The 15,651-nt window shown below is 41.0% G+C and overlaps 1 protein-coding gene across 1 annotated transcript; it reads right to left on the reverse strand.

Moving 5' to 3' along the window:
- Window positions 1–8,143: 8,143 nt before the first annotated feature.
- Window positions 8,144–15,595, reverse strand: MOCS3 (molybdenum cofactor synthesis 3). The gene has a single exon (XM_009916025.2). It carries the CDS (start codon window positions 15,564–15,566, stop codon window positions 14,151–14,153), a length of 1,416 nt encoding a protein of 471 aa, XP_009914327.2. The 5' UTR covers window positions 15,567–15,595; the 3' UTR covers window positions 8,144–14,150.
- Between the last annotated feature and the right edge of the window lie 56 nt (window positions 15,596–15,651).

Here is a 15,651-nt window from a genome sequence, read left to right on the forward strand (position 1 = left end):
TTTGCTCATTGTTTTTCTTTGTCATTTTCCAGCATCTCGTCTCTTCTGAAATACTCCCTAGAGATCACTAAAGGTATAAGAATGCTATTAGCCCTGCCAAAAGCATGGTGAAGAAACTGCAGGATCATAATTTCAGGGGATGTTTCTGCCCTGTCCAACAGGGCTTTTAATTTCTCTTTGCCTGCAGGAACTAATCCAGAAGCAAATGTCACTTGAACATAAGTAAAGTTCTGCCATAACTGGAAACATAGCAGGCCAATTAGGGTAATTAGAGCATATTTGCTACACTTTATAAATATTAATTTATTATCCCTCTAGCCCTTCTGACATGAGTTGAACAGCCTTGTGCAACACTGAAGTCAGCTAGGGCACATAAACACATGTAACGCTGTCAAGCTCAGGTTTCAGCTTCTCCTTTATTTGGTACCCTTTTTAGTGGCTGCAGTTTTGTAGCCATTCTTAATTATGGTCATAATTTTATTCCTACATTCATTGTGGGTCCAGAAAAACAGGGCCATAAACTACAATAATTAGTCTGCTCAAGTGACTGACCTGGAATGCAAGTATTTCCCAGCCATCATCTGGAGATCAGAATTTTCAAAAAAAACAAGGCCATTTGTTTCCAAAACTAGACAGCTAATTTTACAGCTCTCAGTCATGCAAGTGAAGTGGTCAGCAAGTATAATAACGTTCATCTTTCTGTTAAAGATAACAACATAATTTAAATGGTGCCTACCACAGGAACAAAGTTGTGTGGACTAGCATAAGTTTCTAGCATTAATTATGTATAGAAATAAAGTTTTGACACAGAATTGCTGAATGATAAATCGAAGTAAGTATCTCATTTTCATTAGTGATGCACCTCATGTCACAAAGAAGCTGAGTGATATCATCCTTAACTTTTACGGTGGTAGTAGTTCCCGGGTCAACCAAGGAAAAGATGACTCAGTTTCACTCATACTTAAAAGCACGTTTTGGGAAATGAAGAAACGTTATCCTCAAGCAAATCAGATCCAACACTGTGGAACTGCAGGTGTCTTTAATTTTGGAGAGGAATGTTTCTGGGGACAGACAGAGTGGGGAAAGTTAAGACTGCAAAGCATCACACAGCACAGTAAGTGGGTGAAGTTATCTTTTTAGTTAGGTGAAAGCAGGGAGCACAAATTCAGCATGGGTATCACAGGATGAAAGCAAACATAATTTGATGGGAACAGGAAAGAAACATCAGCAACAATAGAGTGAGGTAAGGCTTGCATCCTCATCCCGCCACAGAGGCTTCTATAAGCCCTGAAGTTGCATTAATAAAACATTCCTCTTGGTGGGACTCGTGTAAACGTGCATGTGCATTTTTTCCTGCTGACTCTTTGCTCTTCCACTGACAGCAGGAACTCTGGCCCACAGCTAAAGAACTTCAAGCACTTGCACAGGGCCATGCTGCATATTTAAGTTTTTGCATACTACTAATATGCAAAGCCAAAGGGAAAGTTTTCCCTGTAAATCAAAATCTGCCATTATTTGCTGTATTTGAATATGATTGTATTTCTAACTGTGAAGGTTATAGTACTCAAATGCATGGCTAGCCACAGAGGATGCTTTGGTCAGTGCTGCTACAAGAGTCAAGAGTTACTGAGAAACACTATAAATCCAAGCTGTGTGTTAGAGTTTGGGTAAGATAAGGGTTTTCATCGATGCAGAGGGGAGAATGTGCCCGATTCAAGGATCTTACATTGCCATCTACGGGCCACTCCCGGCAGTTCTGAGTCCCGAAACCTTGTCCTACAGCACCCATCTGCACCCGTCGTCTTTAAAAGGATGTATAAAATATTTTGATAAATTCCTTTTAAAATATAGGGGAAAATATTCAATCCATTGCACTGCTTGGCTTCTGCATACGTGTCCTCTCATTTGCCAGAGCAGGCTGTTAGATCTGCAAGGAAACTAGGATGAAGATACCATCACTGTAGTTTCTGGGAAGTGCAAAGCACATATTGACCCTACATAAATACCCAAAAACATTTATGCAGCATTTATTTGGTTGGAATATTGGTAAGTGACATTTTTCAAGAGGCTAATGCAACTTCATCTGACTAAAATTAACAACTTTCATGGTCACATGGGGAAATGTAAACACCTCCATCACTTGTACAAGAGCAGTCTGGTAAGTAAGCAGTTATCATTTTATTTATGAAAGAAATTACAAGATCCACTTCAAAGGAAAAAAAAAAATCATCCAGGTAGCTGTATCTGTGCCATTGCGCAATGTTCAAGGAGTTTAAATGTGCCTTACCCAAACCCCTCATTCCCACACCACCAGCCCCGGCACTCCTGCTGCTGTGGGACCAGGACACTTGTCTTGCTTACAAGTAAGTAAGAATAGAAGATTCCCTGACCCAGTTCACCCTGCAATCACAGAAATACACATACCAGTCCAAGGCAAAGGGCAGTGAGGTGCCAGGGAAAGCCTGTGTTAGCACTGCTAAAAAGTGACTTGTGAAACTTCACTCAGTGAGGCATCTACCATCACCCAGCTGACTGGGCTCCAGCAGGGCTCAGCAGTTTTCCCAGCCATCCCAGACACCTATAGTAAGCTGGGATCAATCACCCTGCAAAGCAGAGGTCTATTTCTCTCCCTAACTACAGAGAACTTGAATCTAACATTAACCGTTAGACATTTAAAGTCAGAATAAGGTAACCCCATACAGAGCATCTTTTCTAACATAAACTATGAAATTGCTGCTTTTTTATTGTTGGAGGATCAGTCTGTATTTCTCAAACTTACAACATATTTGTGAAAAAAAAAATGAAGCCATCACTGTTATGCTGAAAAGAGAAAAGAACTGTCACTAAGTACTGATCCACAGACAGGCACAGAATTTAGCACAATGGATAGGTCAAACTCAATAGAAAGAGCAATCAAGTCTCTGTGTTAGTAAAGCAGCTGTGATTAACAGCAGGGACTGTACAGAGCAACAGGCTGCATGGCAAGTGAAAGTTAAGCCTTGTGAATCGCAAATCCCAAATGTCATCACTAGGGTGTAAACTTGTAACTCGAGGTGCTGCTCCATTACGATTCAGGGTCATCTAAACCCGAACTTCCAGTGTCCTGCTCTCCCAGAGCCAGCCATGAACCCAGACCCACAGGTTCCTCACAGAGGCACTGACACTCCCTGTGAGTGATCAATCCGCTGCTTTGCTGGGGTTACGTTTCTCCTGGAAGAGGGTCCCTGGAGGATAAATGAAGGAAGGGCCAGAAATGAGCAGTTTCCAACAGGAGGGACAGTGGCAGCACTAATTTAGAGTGACGGATGGATGAGGGAGAGAACAGAAGCTGGGGAACTGTAAGCTTCACCCTGGGAGGAAAGACAGAAATTCTGCTCATGGGTCAGCAGTCACCTGGAGATGTTCTACAGTTAATATAAAATGAACCTTGCCTTTAGGAAAAGGAGGATTTTCACATTCATTCTTGTAAACAAATAAGACGGCACCAAAGCACTAATCACCAATCTGCCACCCAAAGTCTAATGACCTTGTGAGGTTCACGTTCTAAATTAAACAACAGCTAAACAGGGAATATTTGCTTCCCTGTTGTCTGGGGTTTAGGAAAAAAAAAATCTATTTCCAAAACTGCACTAGAAGTCTTAAGGAAGGGACAGTGCTGTAGCTTCTTACATCTCAGATAAAACACTGCCACATAAAAATTCTGTGACAGTTCATTTAGCAGTAGGCATGCACACACACTTAGCATACTGTCCATTAGTTGGGAATAGACCAACCTACTCTTCTGCATATAATTTCTGCATGTGATTTTTGCTCTGAACTTGTACCAGTAGAATTACTTAAGACTTATGTAGCTTTGTCACCCTTTCTACTTCTGCACCCTCAGAGCTCGCTGGAGAGAGAAAAAACAGGTAAAGAAGATAAACAAGTAGACATGAAGAATGGGCAGGGTGCAACCACAATAAGAACAATTTTCCTGTACTGTAACTACTTACAGTACAGCTATCTCATCTTCCCAGCTGGACCTCCGCAGGCATTACAACAATGGTGAATCATATGGAGAGCTGAAAGAGAGAATAAGGTGCCCGGCGGAGTGGAAGCCTCTCGATGTTGCGAGCAGTACCTGAGCAAGACCCTTTGCAATGTCAGCAGCACAGGTGTGGAAGAAACGCTGTCAGCCTCTTCCTGTCATTGACTCATCGGTATACAAAAGAAAATTGAAAATAGTAGTAGTGTCACGCAAACAGTCACCCCCAGAACACCATCCCCAGGAAGAAAGCACCAGTTCTTCCAATAAGTGTCAATGCAAGTTATCCAGTTGGATGTTGGAAAGGGGAACGGATCTGTACCTTCATCTGTTCCCAGGACTCCAATGAGTTGCAGGTCCTTGGAACAACTAACAGTATTACATGAAACTAATAATGGGAAGACTAAAAGGAAGCTGGTTTTCAGTCCTGGCAATCTTCTGTTGACCCAGGAGAAGTCAGAAAACTTCTCCCTTTTGTTCAAGTTTAGCTATTGCTGGAATATAGAACATTCAACAGCACCAGGGTGTTATGTCTCCACCAATGTCTACATTTTGAGCACCTGTGCAAAAAGTTAAAACCTTTGTTGTTCTTAGCAATTATCACATTACGCTAGTAGAATAATGGCTTTTTTTCTTAGAAGAATTGTACATCAATGCTGCCATTGTTTTAATCACAGTATAAAGGGAAAGGAAATAAAGAAGGAAACATGGTAAGAATCTACAAAATGATCAATGTTGAAAAAGACTAACAAGGTGAGAGCATTAAGTTTAAGCTTGCCACTATGAAAACTGAAGAAGTGATTGAGGTAACTGCATCCAGGAAATAATTACAAGAAAATTCAGGTCAGAAATGGTGCTTTGAATGGACTGCAATATGGCACTCAAGATGCTTTAACTGAGAAGGAAGTTAACACTAATCAGGGCAGCAGATAAGGAGGCCCCAGCAGAACTTTGGGCAGAAAGCACAGGCAAGGAATTAAATTATTCTTTTAGAAGCATCAATATTCAGATATTCCTTGCATCAGTGGAGCAAGAAAGAGTGATTGAAAGATGAGCACTAGAGTTCTGAGTGTTGAAGAACATGTTGGTGTTCTCATCTGAAAGGCAGGAAAAACAGAAAGACACAACACAAATTCAGTTTTAATAAATTGAAGGTGAAAAGGCACCTATAGGGTGCTTTAATGAGTTCCAACCATTATTACACCTGTTGCCTCCTCCTACTACAGTAATAAAATAGAAGCTCAGAGCAGAGTTTCAAAAAGATATCTGAAATGGACAATATGCATGTCCTGGAAATTATTTCTATAAATTCTAGCTAACACTTATGGTTTTATCACACAGCATCTGGAATATGTCTGTACTCTGGGTGTGCACATACATATGTGTACATACAAATATATATATAAAGAGATAAGTTTAAACACTTTTTTTTTAAGAGCTTCAAACCCTTACATTGTGAAGTTAGAAATCTATTTCACAAAATAAGAACTTCCTTTCACGACTCATGAGCAGGTGAATGCCCATTTGTATAAGAGACTTCATTTCCCAGTCAAATATATAAGGAGCCATTTTAAATTTGAAAATATCCTTTCTTTGTAAGCAGAGATTTGGTCTCCTAGCAACAGCATGAACACCTTGTGAGCAAAACTACAGCTTATTTGCACAGAAGGGCCTCCTTGGAGAAGCCACAAGAACATCCAGCTGCCAGTTTCTTCCTTCAGTGACCGATGGTGAAGGGTCACGTCGGCAAAGCCTACAGTCGACACACATCACGGCCCCAGCGAAGGAAGGACTATAGCTGAACCCGTGCACATCATGTGGATTCTTCCACCTGCATTCTTCTAGCTAAGCCGTCCTTTCCAGATCTTGGTTCTGGCTACACCTGTAGCCTGATTCTAGCTTCCAATGGATCCTGTAATTTTAAGTAGTCCTGATGCAGAATAGGAATAGCTTCTCTTCTGGCTGGAAAACTTGTACTACAATAGGACTAGACTAAATTTATATCAATTTGCCTTTCCTGTAAGATAATATTAGAATTACAAGTACTTCACAATAAAAAGAACAAGAGGTCAGAGCAGCACCATCACATAGATATATTTCAGTTGGCTTTGACAGCCAGCTGAATCAATCATATGAAGGATATTGTGAACACAAGGTTAAATTAACCCATTCAATGGTAAAAGACTATAGAATAGGCAAACGGAAGCCATTTTCCTTTCCTGCTGTTGAGACCAGAACAAACCAGTTGCTTTTCTGCTGCGATATGGAGAAGATGAAGACTGTGCAGCTGTATGGCTCAAGCTTCTGACTGCATAATAGATTATTATGTATTTGCATTGTGACCAAGCATTTCTCATTGCTTCCAGCAGAGCAGGTGCCTTGTCGAAGTCACATAATCCATGAATTTTAGTTCCTAGAGCTGTCTAGAACAACATGCTTATTATTTTTTTTCCTTGGGATCTGGTCACTAGAGTAAGATTTAAACACAATGGACACAAGAGCAGAGACTGGGGAGTGAGTTGCCCAGGAGTACAGCCAAAGCTTAGCAGAAACTCTAGAGTTCTTCTCAGTCTTTTGCCTTATTCATGAAATCATTACTCTTTTGGACAACTCTGAGTTATTTGAGGAGAAAGCCCTGTGAGATCTTTGTCTCCTTCCTAACCACGGGCTCTAATCATGTACTGCTGCTTTTCCTGCACTATATTTATTTTCCCCACAAAGATTTTGAAGCTGCAGCGTAAGGTAAGCAGTGGGGCCGGTATATTTAACCAATGGTAACATAAACCACAGAAGGTTAATACCACAAACCAGTGTGTGTGTGTGCTTTCCTGTGGTTTACATTAGTGTTTGCTAACTGTGCTCCAAATTTTGCTACCGTAATACATGTTAATATTTTACACTTCTCCTAGTCTTAATGCAGGAGGAAAAGTATGACCACACCATGCCCACCAGAAATTCAGAGGACTGGTACTACCTCTGAGGAACACTACTTAGCCTCCAGCCATAGATATTGCTGCTTTTGATTGCCCTTTTCTTCTCCTCTGAGCTACCCTCTTTAGTGATGTAACTGCTTTTTATTCAACTCTGCCATTTCAAAACTACTCACTTATTGCTGACTGAAGTCCTGTAATCAAACAAAGCAGCACAGTTTGTATTTATCAAGCTTCTTGTACAATCAGAGGATGATGCGGCTCCACCTTTCTCATTCAGCATGGGTCCAGCCTTGGAAGTAACCTGTTCAGTGCATGTAGCGACTGATCCTTCCTTCCAGCAGGGACAGGTTCTGTGCGGGAAGAACTCGGACCAGCATAAGAAAAGATGATCTTGCTCTTTATCTCGATGCACCACTCCACAGCATCGGTGAGACTTCCCCTCACATACCAATTAACTTACCTGACTAACCACTGCAAGCCTGGATGTGCTAGTTATGCTTTGGTGTCAGCAATAAAGTTACACAGCTCCACAGCTGCGAGGGCTTGTCACCACCACAACCTGGGGTGCCAGGCTGTACTTTGTTTTGCACTCACTAAAACGGATCCATGTTTCTGATGCCTGTAAAACAGGTAACATTCAGCATATTCATTGAGAAACCATTTGCCAATAGGCAGCAAATTTTCACATTACTAAACAGGTTAAGTGCAAACTATCTGCTAAAACTTAGCCTGTTTGCAGGCATGCATTTTAACCACAGAATATGTTGTTACTGTTTACTCTCTTGTTCTTCACCAGATTTCAGTAAACTGCAAGCAAACTGCAAGCTGGACCAGTAATCCAAAGTGTCTTATCATTATCAGCACTGTGAAGAAACCAATTAATCGCCTACAGCAAAAACAAACAAGTGAAGTTGAGGAGCTTCCTTCTGAAGCTTTGTGTTTTAGTGTATTTGTTTTACTAACCAGTGATGCAATTTAAGATCTTTGTATTTACAAGGCAGCCGCAAGCTGTAAGGCATTACATTTTACAAGGTAATTGTTCTTTCTGAAATATACGAAAATGGTTTGTAAATGAAATGACATTATTCCTCTTTAGTTTCCTCTTACTCAGGTAAGAGTACTTCTCAGATGATCTCAGACAAACGTGACCTGCTGTAGGTCAACATATTTTTCTTCTCCCACAAGAAACAGCTCACACCTTTTATTACTATTAGGTGATTACATGGCAATAAAAGGCAAAAGCTTTCAGTGTCACACAGGAAGGAACTCAGGGGCTAAATATACTCTTATTCCAGAAGAAAAAGCAAATCCATGTCACATTCTGATCCACAGCTCTTCCAAGCGTATCATAACAACCTTCCCACTGACATAAGCAGGCCCCAGCAGAGCAGCTTCAGATTAAAGTCTTGTAAAAAGAATAAACCACCAACCAATGACTTCAGCAGTCATACAACACAGATTCTGTAAGAATGCTATTAGGACTAAACTTTTGACACAATGACGGTGTTCAGCATGAATTTGACCAGTGAATCAGAGTAAACGTAGTAGCAATTAACTATTACAAGGATGTAAATTATGGACAACTCTTGGTTATGTTCCTAGATTTTCAAAGAACTTTCTAGAAGTTCCATTAAAAGTAATACCTGACATCAAAAATATTAGTATCTTTAATTTGCAAGTTTTTTGGGTTTTTTTTTTGTTACATCTGGCACCTAAATGTTAATAAACTCTTCATAAACTTTTGTCTGCATGAACAAAAATCTTTTCTCCTGAAGAGTGCAATATTTGTCAGTCACAGACATGATTATATCCAGGCAAAAGAAGAAGCCCAGTACCTTCTGGAGAAATCAGTTGCTGTGGGGTGAAGGGGATCTCAACAGCAGGGGGTTTTTTGTTGGTTTGCTCCCAAGAGTGTTAAGCTATTTTGCTGCATTTTGTTCAAATGCACTGGAACACATGCATGTTTTTCCCCAGTCACTATAAAGATCATCTTCTGATGTCTTAAGAGGCCACTACAATTTTATAGACCACCAGCTGAGAAACACTGCCCTGGCCTGTGCACACATACTGGCTGAACCCAGCTGGGAATTTTATCAAAACATTATAGTACCCACTGTTCCTCTTTCTCAGGTTACTTAATTCTGCTTCAAACACTGAGCTAGTAAGTCAGAGACACGCATAAATCAAGTGACACCAATAAAGTTCATGCTAACACTGTAATGACTCAACCTTTTTCTAAAATATACAGTGATAAGCAAGTCTTTCATCTCTGGTGATAGAATGACCTAGTTTCACAACAACTCACCTAATTAACCAGGACATGATTTAAGCCATTTCATATGTAATACTGCGACAGTCTACTGCAGGAAAAAACAAATACACCAACTTTTCATTCTATATTCTGACCAGCACCTGCATTTCAATGAAAATCACAAGCACTCAAACTGATGCAAGTGCCATGACTTCACAAGAGCTCTCCTTTTGATTTATACCCATGAACCAAGAGGTCTGCCAGACACCCCACTGCTAGCATAATGCAGGTGTTTAATTGCAGCTTTAAAGGAATACAAGCTTACTAACACACATGAAGCTAAAGGTTCTAAAAAGAAAAACTTTCAAATCTATTTTAACAAATCCTGAGTTAAAAGATGCTTACAATTATAGAAGCTTTAAACAAATGAATATGCTTATTTTCATCCCCTTGTTTCATCACTTTTATTATCCCACTTTTCTTTAGAGAGCTAGAAGAGGATAGCCCATTACTGCTTTTGTTATCTGAAGGTTCTACAAAACTTCAGCTTGCTGTTAGAAAGCTAATTCATGACATGTGCACTGAACACACTTGCAGGATTATCTTTTAAATACTAAAGACAGTCATCAAATGTTTCTACAGTACTGTGTGAGATGCTAAGGTTCACAACCTAGTTTCGTTACCACAGGAACGGGTCTGACCTCTGGGCACAGATATTTCTACGGGTTTGTTTTGATACATCAGGTCTGCAAGTTCAGTTCTTGGTCTCCAAAGAAATCCCATTTGTTGTGTCGGGATTCTCTCACTTAGCGGACTTAGTGGTTTTTGGTTTTTCTTAGATTTTATGCCTTAAGTTCCGTTTTACAAAACAAGAAGGACAAAACACTAAAAACCTTGACTTTTCAAAAAAACCCTGCCCTAACCAGGTAAGAAAATCTGCAATGCTTTTCAGTAATGTTAAGAATGTGCTAGCAGTGACTCTGCAGTGAATTAAAATCTATGTTTAATTTTGTGCTAGTGTTTCTAATAGCCCTTTTCTGTACAATTATCCATTTTGGCTGCAAAAGCATTTTGAAATAGCACATGAAAAACAACTCGGGTTAAGTCTCTGAAACAAACAATGCTTTGAAAACTTACCCTAGAAAGATAATTTCCATTATAATTTTTTCTTGGAATATTGTACTTACTACTCAATTGCCCTGCTCCATTTTATTCTATTTCTCCAGTCTTTTTTCAAAAGAACCGTACAACAACGCATTTTTACAAGTGAACGTCAGCTCTTGCTAAGGTTGAATTCCATCTGCAACCTAGAGAATGATTTGGTTTATTAAGTTGCAGTGCCACCTAGCAAACGTCCTTAAAATTTTTTTTCCTGATGGAGTTTTACAAAGGACAGCTTACAACTTTCTTATTTAAGAAGAGACAAACTTGTGCTTGCAGTATTTTAAGCATCTAGTGCATAGTTTTGTTTTGAACTGTTAAGTTTTTATTAGAAATTATGCTTACAAATATGATAATCATAAAGATGCTCACATACCTAAAATTCTGGTATATGAACTTCAAGAACTAGTTTTGGACATGTCCTTTATACATTTATCTACAAATAGTTGCATTAATTGTCAGGGGATTTTTTTTAAATCATACACTTTGATAGTAGGTCAGTGCTGAATTTACTGGAGTTTTGAGATAAGGGAGACTCCTGCTACCAAAGTAAGGATGATTTTAGCTTATCAAGGCACATTAGTACCTTGTATGTAGACATCTTTCAGACTTGCCTGAAAGGCTAGAGCAGCTTGATTTGTCTTGCCTTAAAATAATAACCATCTCCCAGGTCAAAACAAGGTTAGATACTTAACTCTGTGCCTGAACCATGAGGCTATCCCATAGACCTACATGTGGGAGACATTAAAATACAGCAATTCAGAATAAATGCTGCAGCTACTTTCTATTATCCTAAACCTCTAACAGGAAGCTGTTTCCTGTTTAGTTCCTGTGCCAAATTCTAGTAAGCCATTTAAAAGAGAATATAAGCAAACAAGCAAGAAACAACCTCACAACATCAAGAGTGAAGGACGAAGAGAAAAATACACTCTGCTGACTGACCTTATCCTTTCTGATAACACATCTTAGACCAACTACACTATAAGCTTCTTGAATAAAGCAGCTTATCTTCATTCACAATGTCACAATGTACCAATATTTAGACAGTACTTTGGCAGCAATACAAAATAATACAGTTTTATTGCTTCTCTTAGAATTTCTAAGTAGAGTTCTGCTATCTTACTTCCTGGTGAACAGAGAAACCATTGCATGTTTTATAGAGTTCAAGAAATAAAGAAAGTCAAAACAAAAAATAAGTTTCCAACAATAGGAATGGTTTTGGCTTAGTTATGATCCTATAACCCTTGATTTTTCAGCCTATCTCCAAAGAGTCCAGCACTGCGTGAGGACTGTATTTACAGGAAGACTTGTATATTACTTCAGCAAGCAAAGGGGAAAAAAAAAAAAAAAGCCCCAGCATGTAAAGATGGACCCCATCTTTATCTAAGATGCATGTCAGATGTCTTCATATTTGCTGAGAATTTAATTGCTATCCTAAGTCAAGGAAGAGAACACTTTTTTTTTTTCCCAAAGAAACATACATTTTCCATAATCCCTCAAGATCAGATCTGAGCCACTAGTCCCTTCTAGAATAACCATCTCCATATTGTATGGACCAATTAGTTTTGCATAAAACTCTCTTTAGGCAAAAATAACAGATATATTTTACATGCTGTACTCGTATAAGAACTTTGGTCCTTAGTCCCTACATATTGACAAGAATCATCTTTCCAAAAAGCCATTTTAATAGAAAAGATCCTGAAAGTTTGTCTCTCAACAGTCTGACTTGATGCATTTACTTTTTTTGCCAGTTCTGATATCATTCTATGGTTTTAGTCCATTTTCATTCATCTTTATCACTATTTTTCCACAGAGTTCTCCAGATCCTTGAGGTGTTAATTGTTTTCTATACAGCACAAAGACCCACAGTCCAGTTAAAGACCCACAGTCTGGTTTCCTGCTTGAAAATGTGCTTCAAGAAATGCAGTTACAAGTTTGCTACAAAAAATCTTCCACTAAACACCACAGGCTTTAGTGTGACCTCCTTTTTCTTTCACAGAATTTGCGTACATCTGCTGCTACAATGTTGTAACAAAGAAAAAAAAATTTACACATGATTTCCATCCACTGGAAGTAACACTCAGATTTAGACTCAAAAAGTCTTTCCCTTCTCCCCAAGTCCAAAGGTTGACCTTGCTTTGAATGACTGAAAAGGAATCACTTTTTCAGGTCAGGGGGATATGTGACATACCATCCGTTGTTTGGCATTGGAAGGTTGGGTATTAGAGAATTGTTGCTACCGTTACCTTTTATGTTTCAGTCTCTTCTTGACATCACAGTAAAGAAAGAAAAATGAAAACATAAGTCAGGCATTTCAAACAAGTCCCTCTGGTTTCTAATTCCCAAAAGCTGAAACCCACCAGAATTCAGATGTTCTGACTGAACCAAGCCTCCACAACCTGTCTTAAAAGGTCTTGACTGATGACATTTTTACTACACACCACAAGGCACTAATGCTTACTTTAAGTCATGCCCTTCAATGTTTTCTTTGTCCTCTAAAGTGCAAGAGATACGACTCTCTCTTTATAAATTCACGTAACTGTTTCCTTCACAAGAGACTAAGATTATTATTGCTAGAACCCATGGCATCTTATAATAAAGTAGGCGGTGTAGATGTTCTCAAATTTATTTTACTAAAATATGCCTTTTCAACTACTAATTATAATGGTACTATTCTTTTTTTGTTGGGTTTTTTTTTGCCCTTGTATAATGCAAAGATTAGTCATGACAGGTGGTTTTTTCCTCCTCAGGAAGTAAAGGAAATCCATACCTTAATTAATATAATAAGAAAATAATTACTATGCTTAAGTGATGAGGACTCAGGCAACTCTCTGTTGAGAAGCTATTTATTTCTCTTTCTTTTCATTCAGTTCATCTACGAGAACTTTTTAGATATGCGTAGCTCTTCATGCCAGTTAACAAAATAATGCAGTACAACTAGGGACATGCAACTATCACAACAAACAGGGAGAAAACTTACAAAATATGTCTTTGTACTTGCAGAAGGGAGGCCCCATATCTAATTTTTTCTCTCTCACCTTTTCATGTCTCAAGCTCTGAACTCTAAGCCCTCACAAAAGCATTTTCTCTATGTTTTACAAACTTTGTGGGCTCACTCTTACGTCTTATTAACATTTAACCTTGGTTTCTCTATACAAGTCAGGGAATACACTTTTTTGCCAGCCAACAACTGCGGATGGATGGCCCTGGCAGTTCTTAACAGAACACCCTTGCTGCAGGTGCTGTTATTTGAAGTGGGCACTTCTCATGCTTCGACAGAGAACTAAAAGATGTTGACCAAAACAGTCCTGTCAGCATTGATAGGCTCAATAGTGCTACTGACCAGCTAGAGAGTAACAGTTAGCTGGGTGTTTTTAATCACTGCATGCACTGTTTCAATTTGTTAGGCAATTAGGAGAACAAGTAAAAACTTTCAACACTTGACTGCTGTGCTTTGTCATTCTCTAGGCTATAATTACTAACTAAGAGTCATGCTCAATTATCACATGCACAATTAAGTAGTTATTCCACATTTTCACTATTAAACAATAACCAAGTAACAAATTTCTTTCCATTTCCATGGACAGTTTCACATTTTTAAAAAAATAATCAGACATCTACAAAAATACATGATTTTTTTGAAAAAAAATTACCATTAAAAAAAGCAGCATGGTATTTCTATGTCCTGTTTTATCCACATGATATAGTCATTACACAGAGAAGATTAAACCCTATGGAATTAACTAAGAAAATTTGTACTTTTTTTTCACCATGTAAACTTCTAATACAGAGGAAATGTTGGGTCAATTTTACTGGCCCAAGCCATGAGCCCCCCTTTAATATCCTTAGCTAACACAGAGCCAAATTGTCTGACAGGTAACTCCTGCAGAATTCTTACAGCCTTCTGGGAGTCATTTCCTAATTTGCAAACAACATATACAGGAAAAGATGTCTGGCCATTAGTTCTCTGCTTTTCTTCACAAATTCTTTTTTCTAAATATTCCAGATATTCTTCATCTTTCTCTTCTAATTTACTCAAAGGAACGTGGACAGCGTGTACCAGGCGACAGATATCCACTTCTACCTGCGGACGAACGTCTAACAACACATGAGGAACTTGCTCATCCAACAGTTTTTTGTATTCCTCCACAGACACCCTGTCTTTACTGGACAGCAGATGTAAAGTCCTACACTTGTCTGTTGCAGAAGAACCGCAAAATGCCTCATAATCCTGAAGACAGGTGACAGACGGATTGTCACCACAAACAGCACAGTCCGGTTTCTTTGGTCTTAACTTGATGTTGCGAAATCTCCCCTCACGGGCGTCAAACATCAGCATGAACTGACCGAAGGAGGAACCCATTCCCGAAGCAATCTTCAGCACTTCCAAGGCCTGGATGCACCCCACGATGCCCGGCACGACACCCAGCACTCCCCCATCCGCACAATTAGTCACCGTCTCTGGTGGAGGGGGCTTGGGGAAGAGACACCTGTAGCAGGGCCCTCCCTGGTAGTTGTACACGACGAGCTGCCCCTCCAGCCGGAGGGCACTGCCAGACACCAGGGGCTTCCCTGCCAGGACGCAGGCGTCGTTCACCAAGTACCTGGTGGGGACGTTGTCGGAGCAGTCGGCGACGACGTCGTACTGCCGCACCAGCTCTAGGGCAGTGCGAGGGCTCAGGGCGCCGCAGTAGGGCACGTACTGCACCGTGGAGTTCAGCAGTCGCAGGGCCGCCGCGGCGGAGAGCGCCTTGGGGAGCCCTCGGCGGGCCTCCCCGTGCAGCACCTGCCGGTGCAGGTTGCTCGTCTCCACCACGTCGTGATCCACCAGACCCAGGCGGCCGACACCGGCGGCTGCCAGGTACTGGGCCAGCGGGCAGCCCAGGCCGCCGCAGCCCACCACGAGCACGGAGGAGCGGGCCAGGAGCAGCTGCCCCCGCACGCCCAGCTCCGGCAGCACCAGCTGCCGGCTGTACCGCAGGATGTCGGCGGCGCTCAGAGAGGCCCGGGCGGGCAGAGGGGGGAGCTCGCCGGGAAAGGCGGCGGCACGCTCGGCCTCGGTGGCCTCGGCGACCCCACCGTCGCCCGCAGCACCCCCCGCCAGGACGGCGGCCAGCCGCTCGCGTAAGCCGCGCAGCTCCTGCTCCCGCTGGTCGATCTCCGCGCTCAGCCGCGCCGCCTCCGCGCAGCCCGCCATGGCCCGCGGCAAACCGAGCCGAGAAAGAACCCGCCGCTTCCGCTTCCGGCCGAGGGGGCTTCCGGCGCTTCCGGTCGCGCCGCGC

The sequence above is a fragment of the Haliaeetus albicilla genome, chromosome 2 (genome assembly GCF_947461875.1).
Source record: "Haliaeetus albicilla chromosome 2, bHalAlb1.1, whole genome shotgun sequence".
Classification (NCBI taxonomy): Eukaryota; Metazoa; Chordata; class Aves; order Accipitriformes; family Accipitridae; genus Haliaeetus; species Haliaeetus albicilla.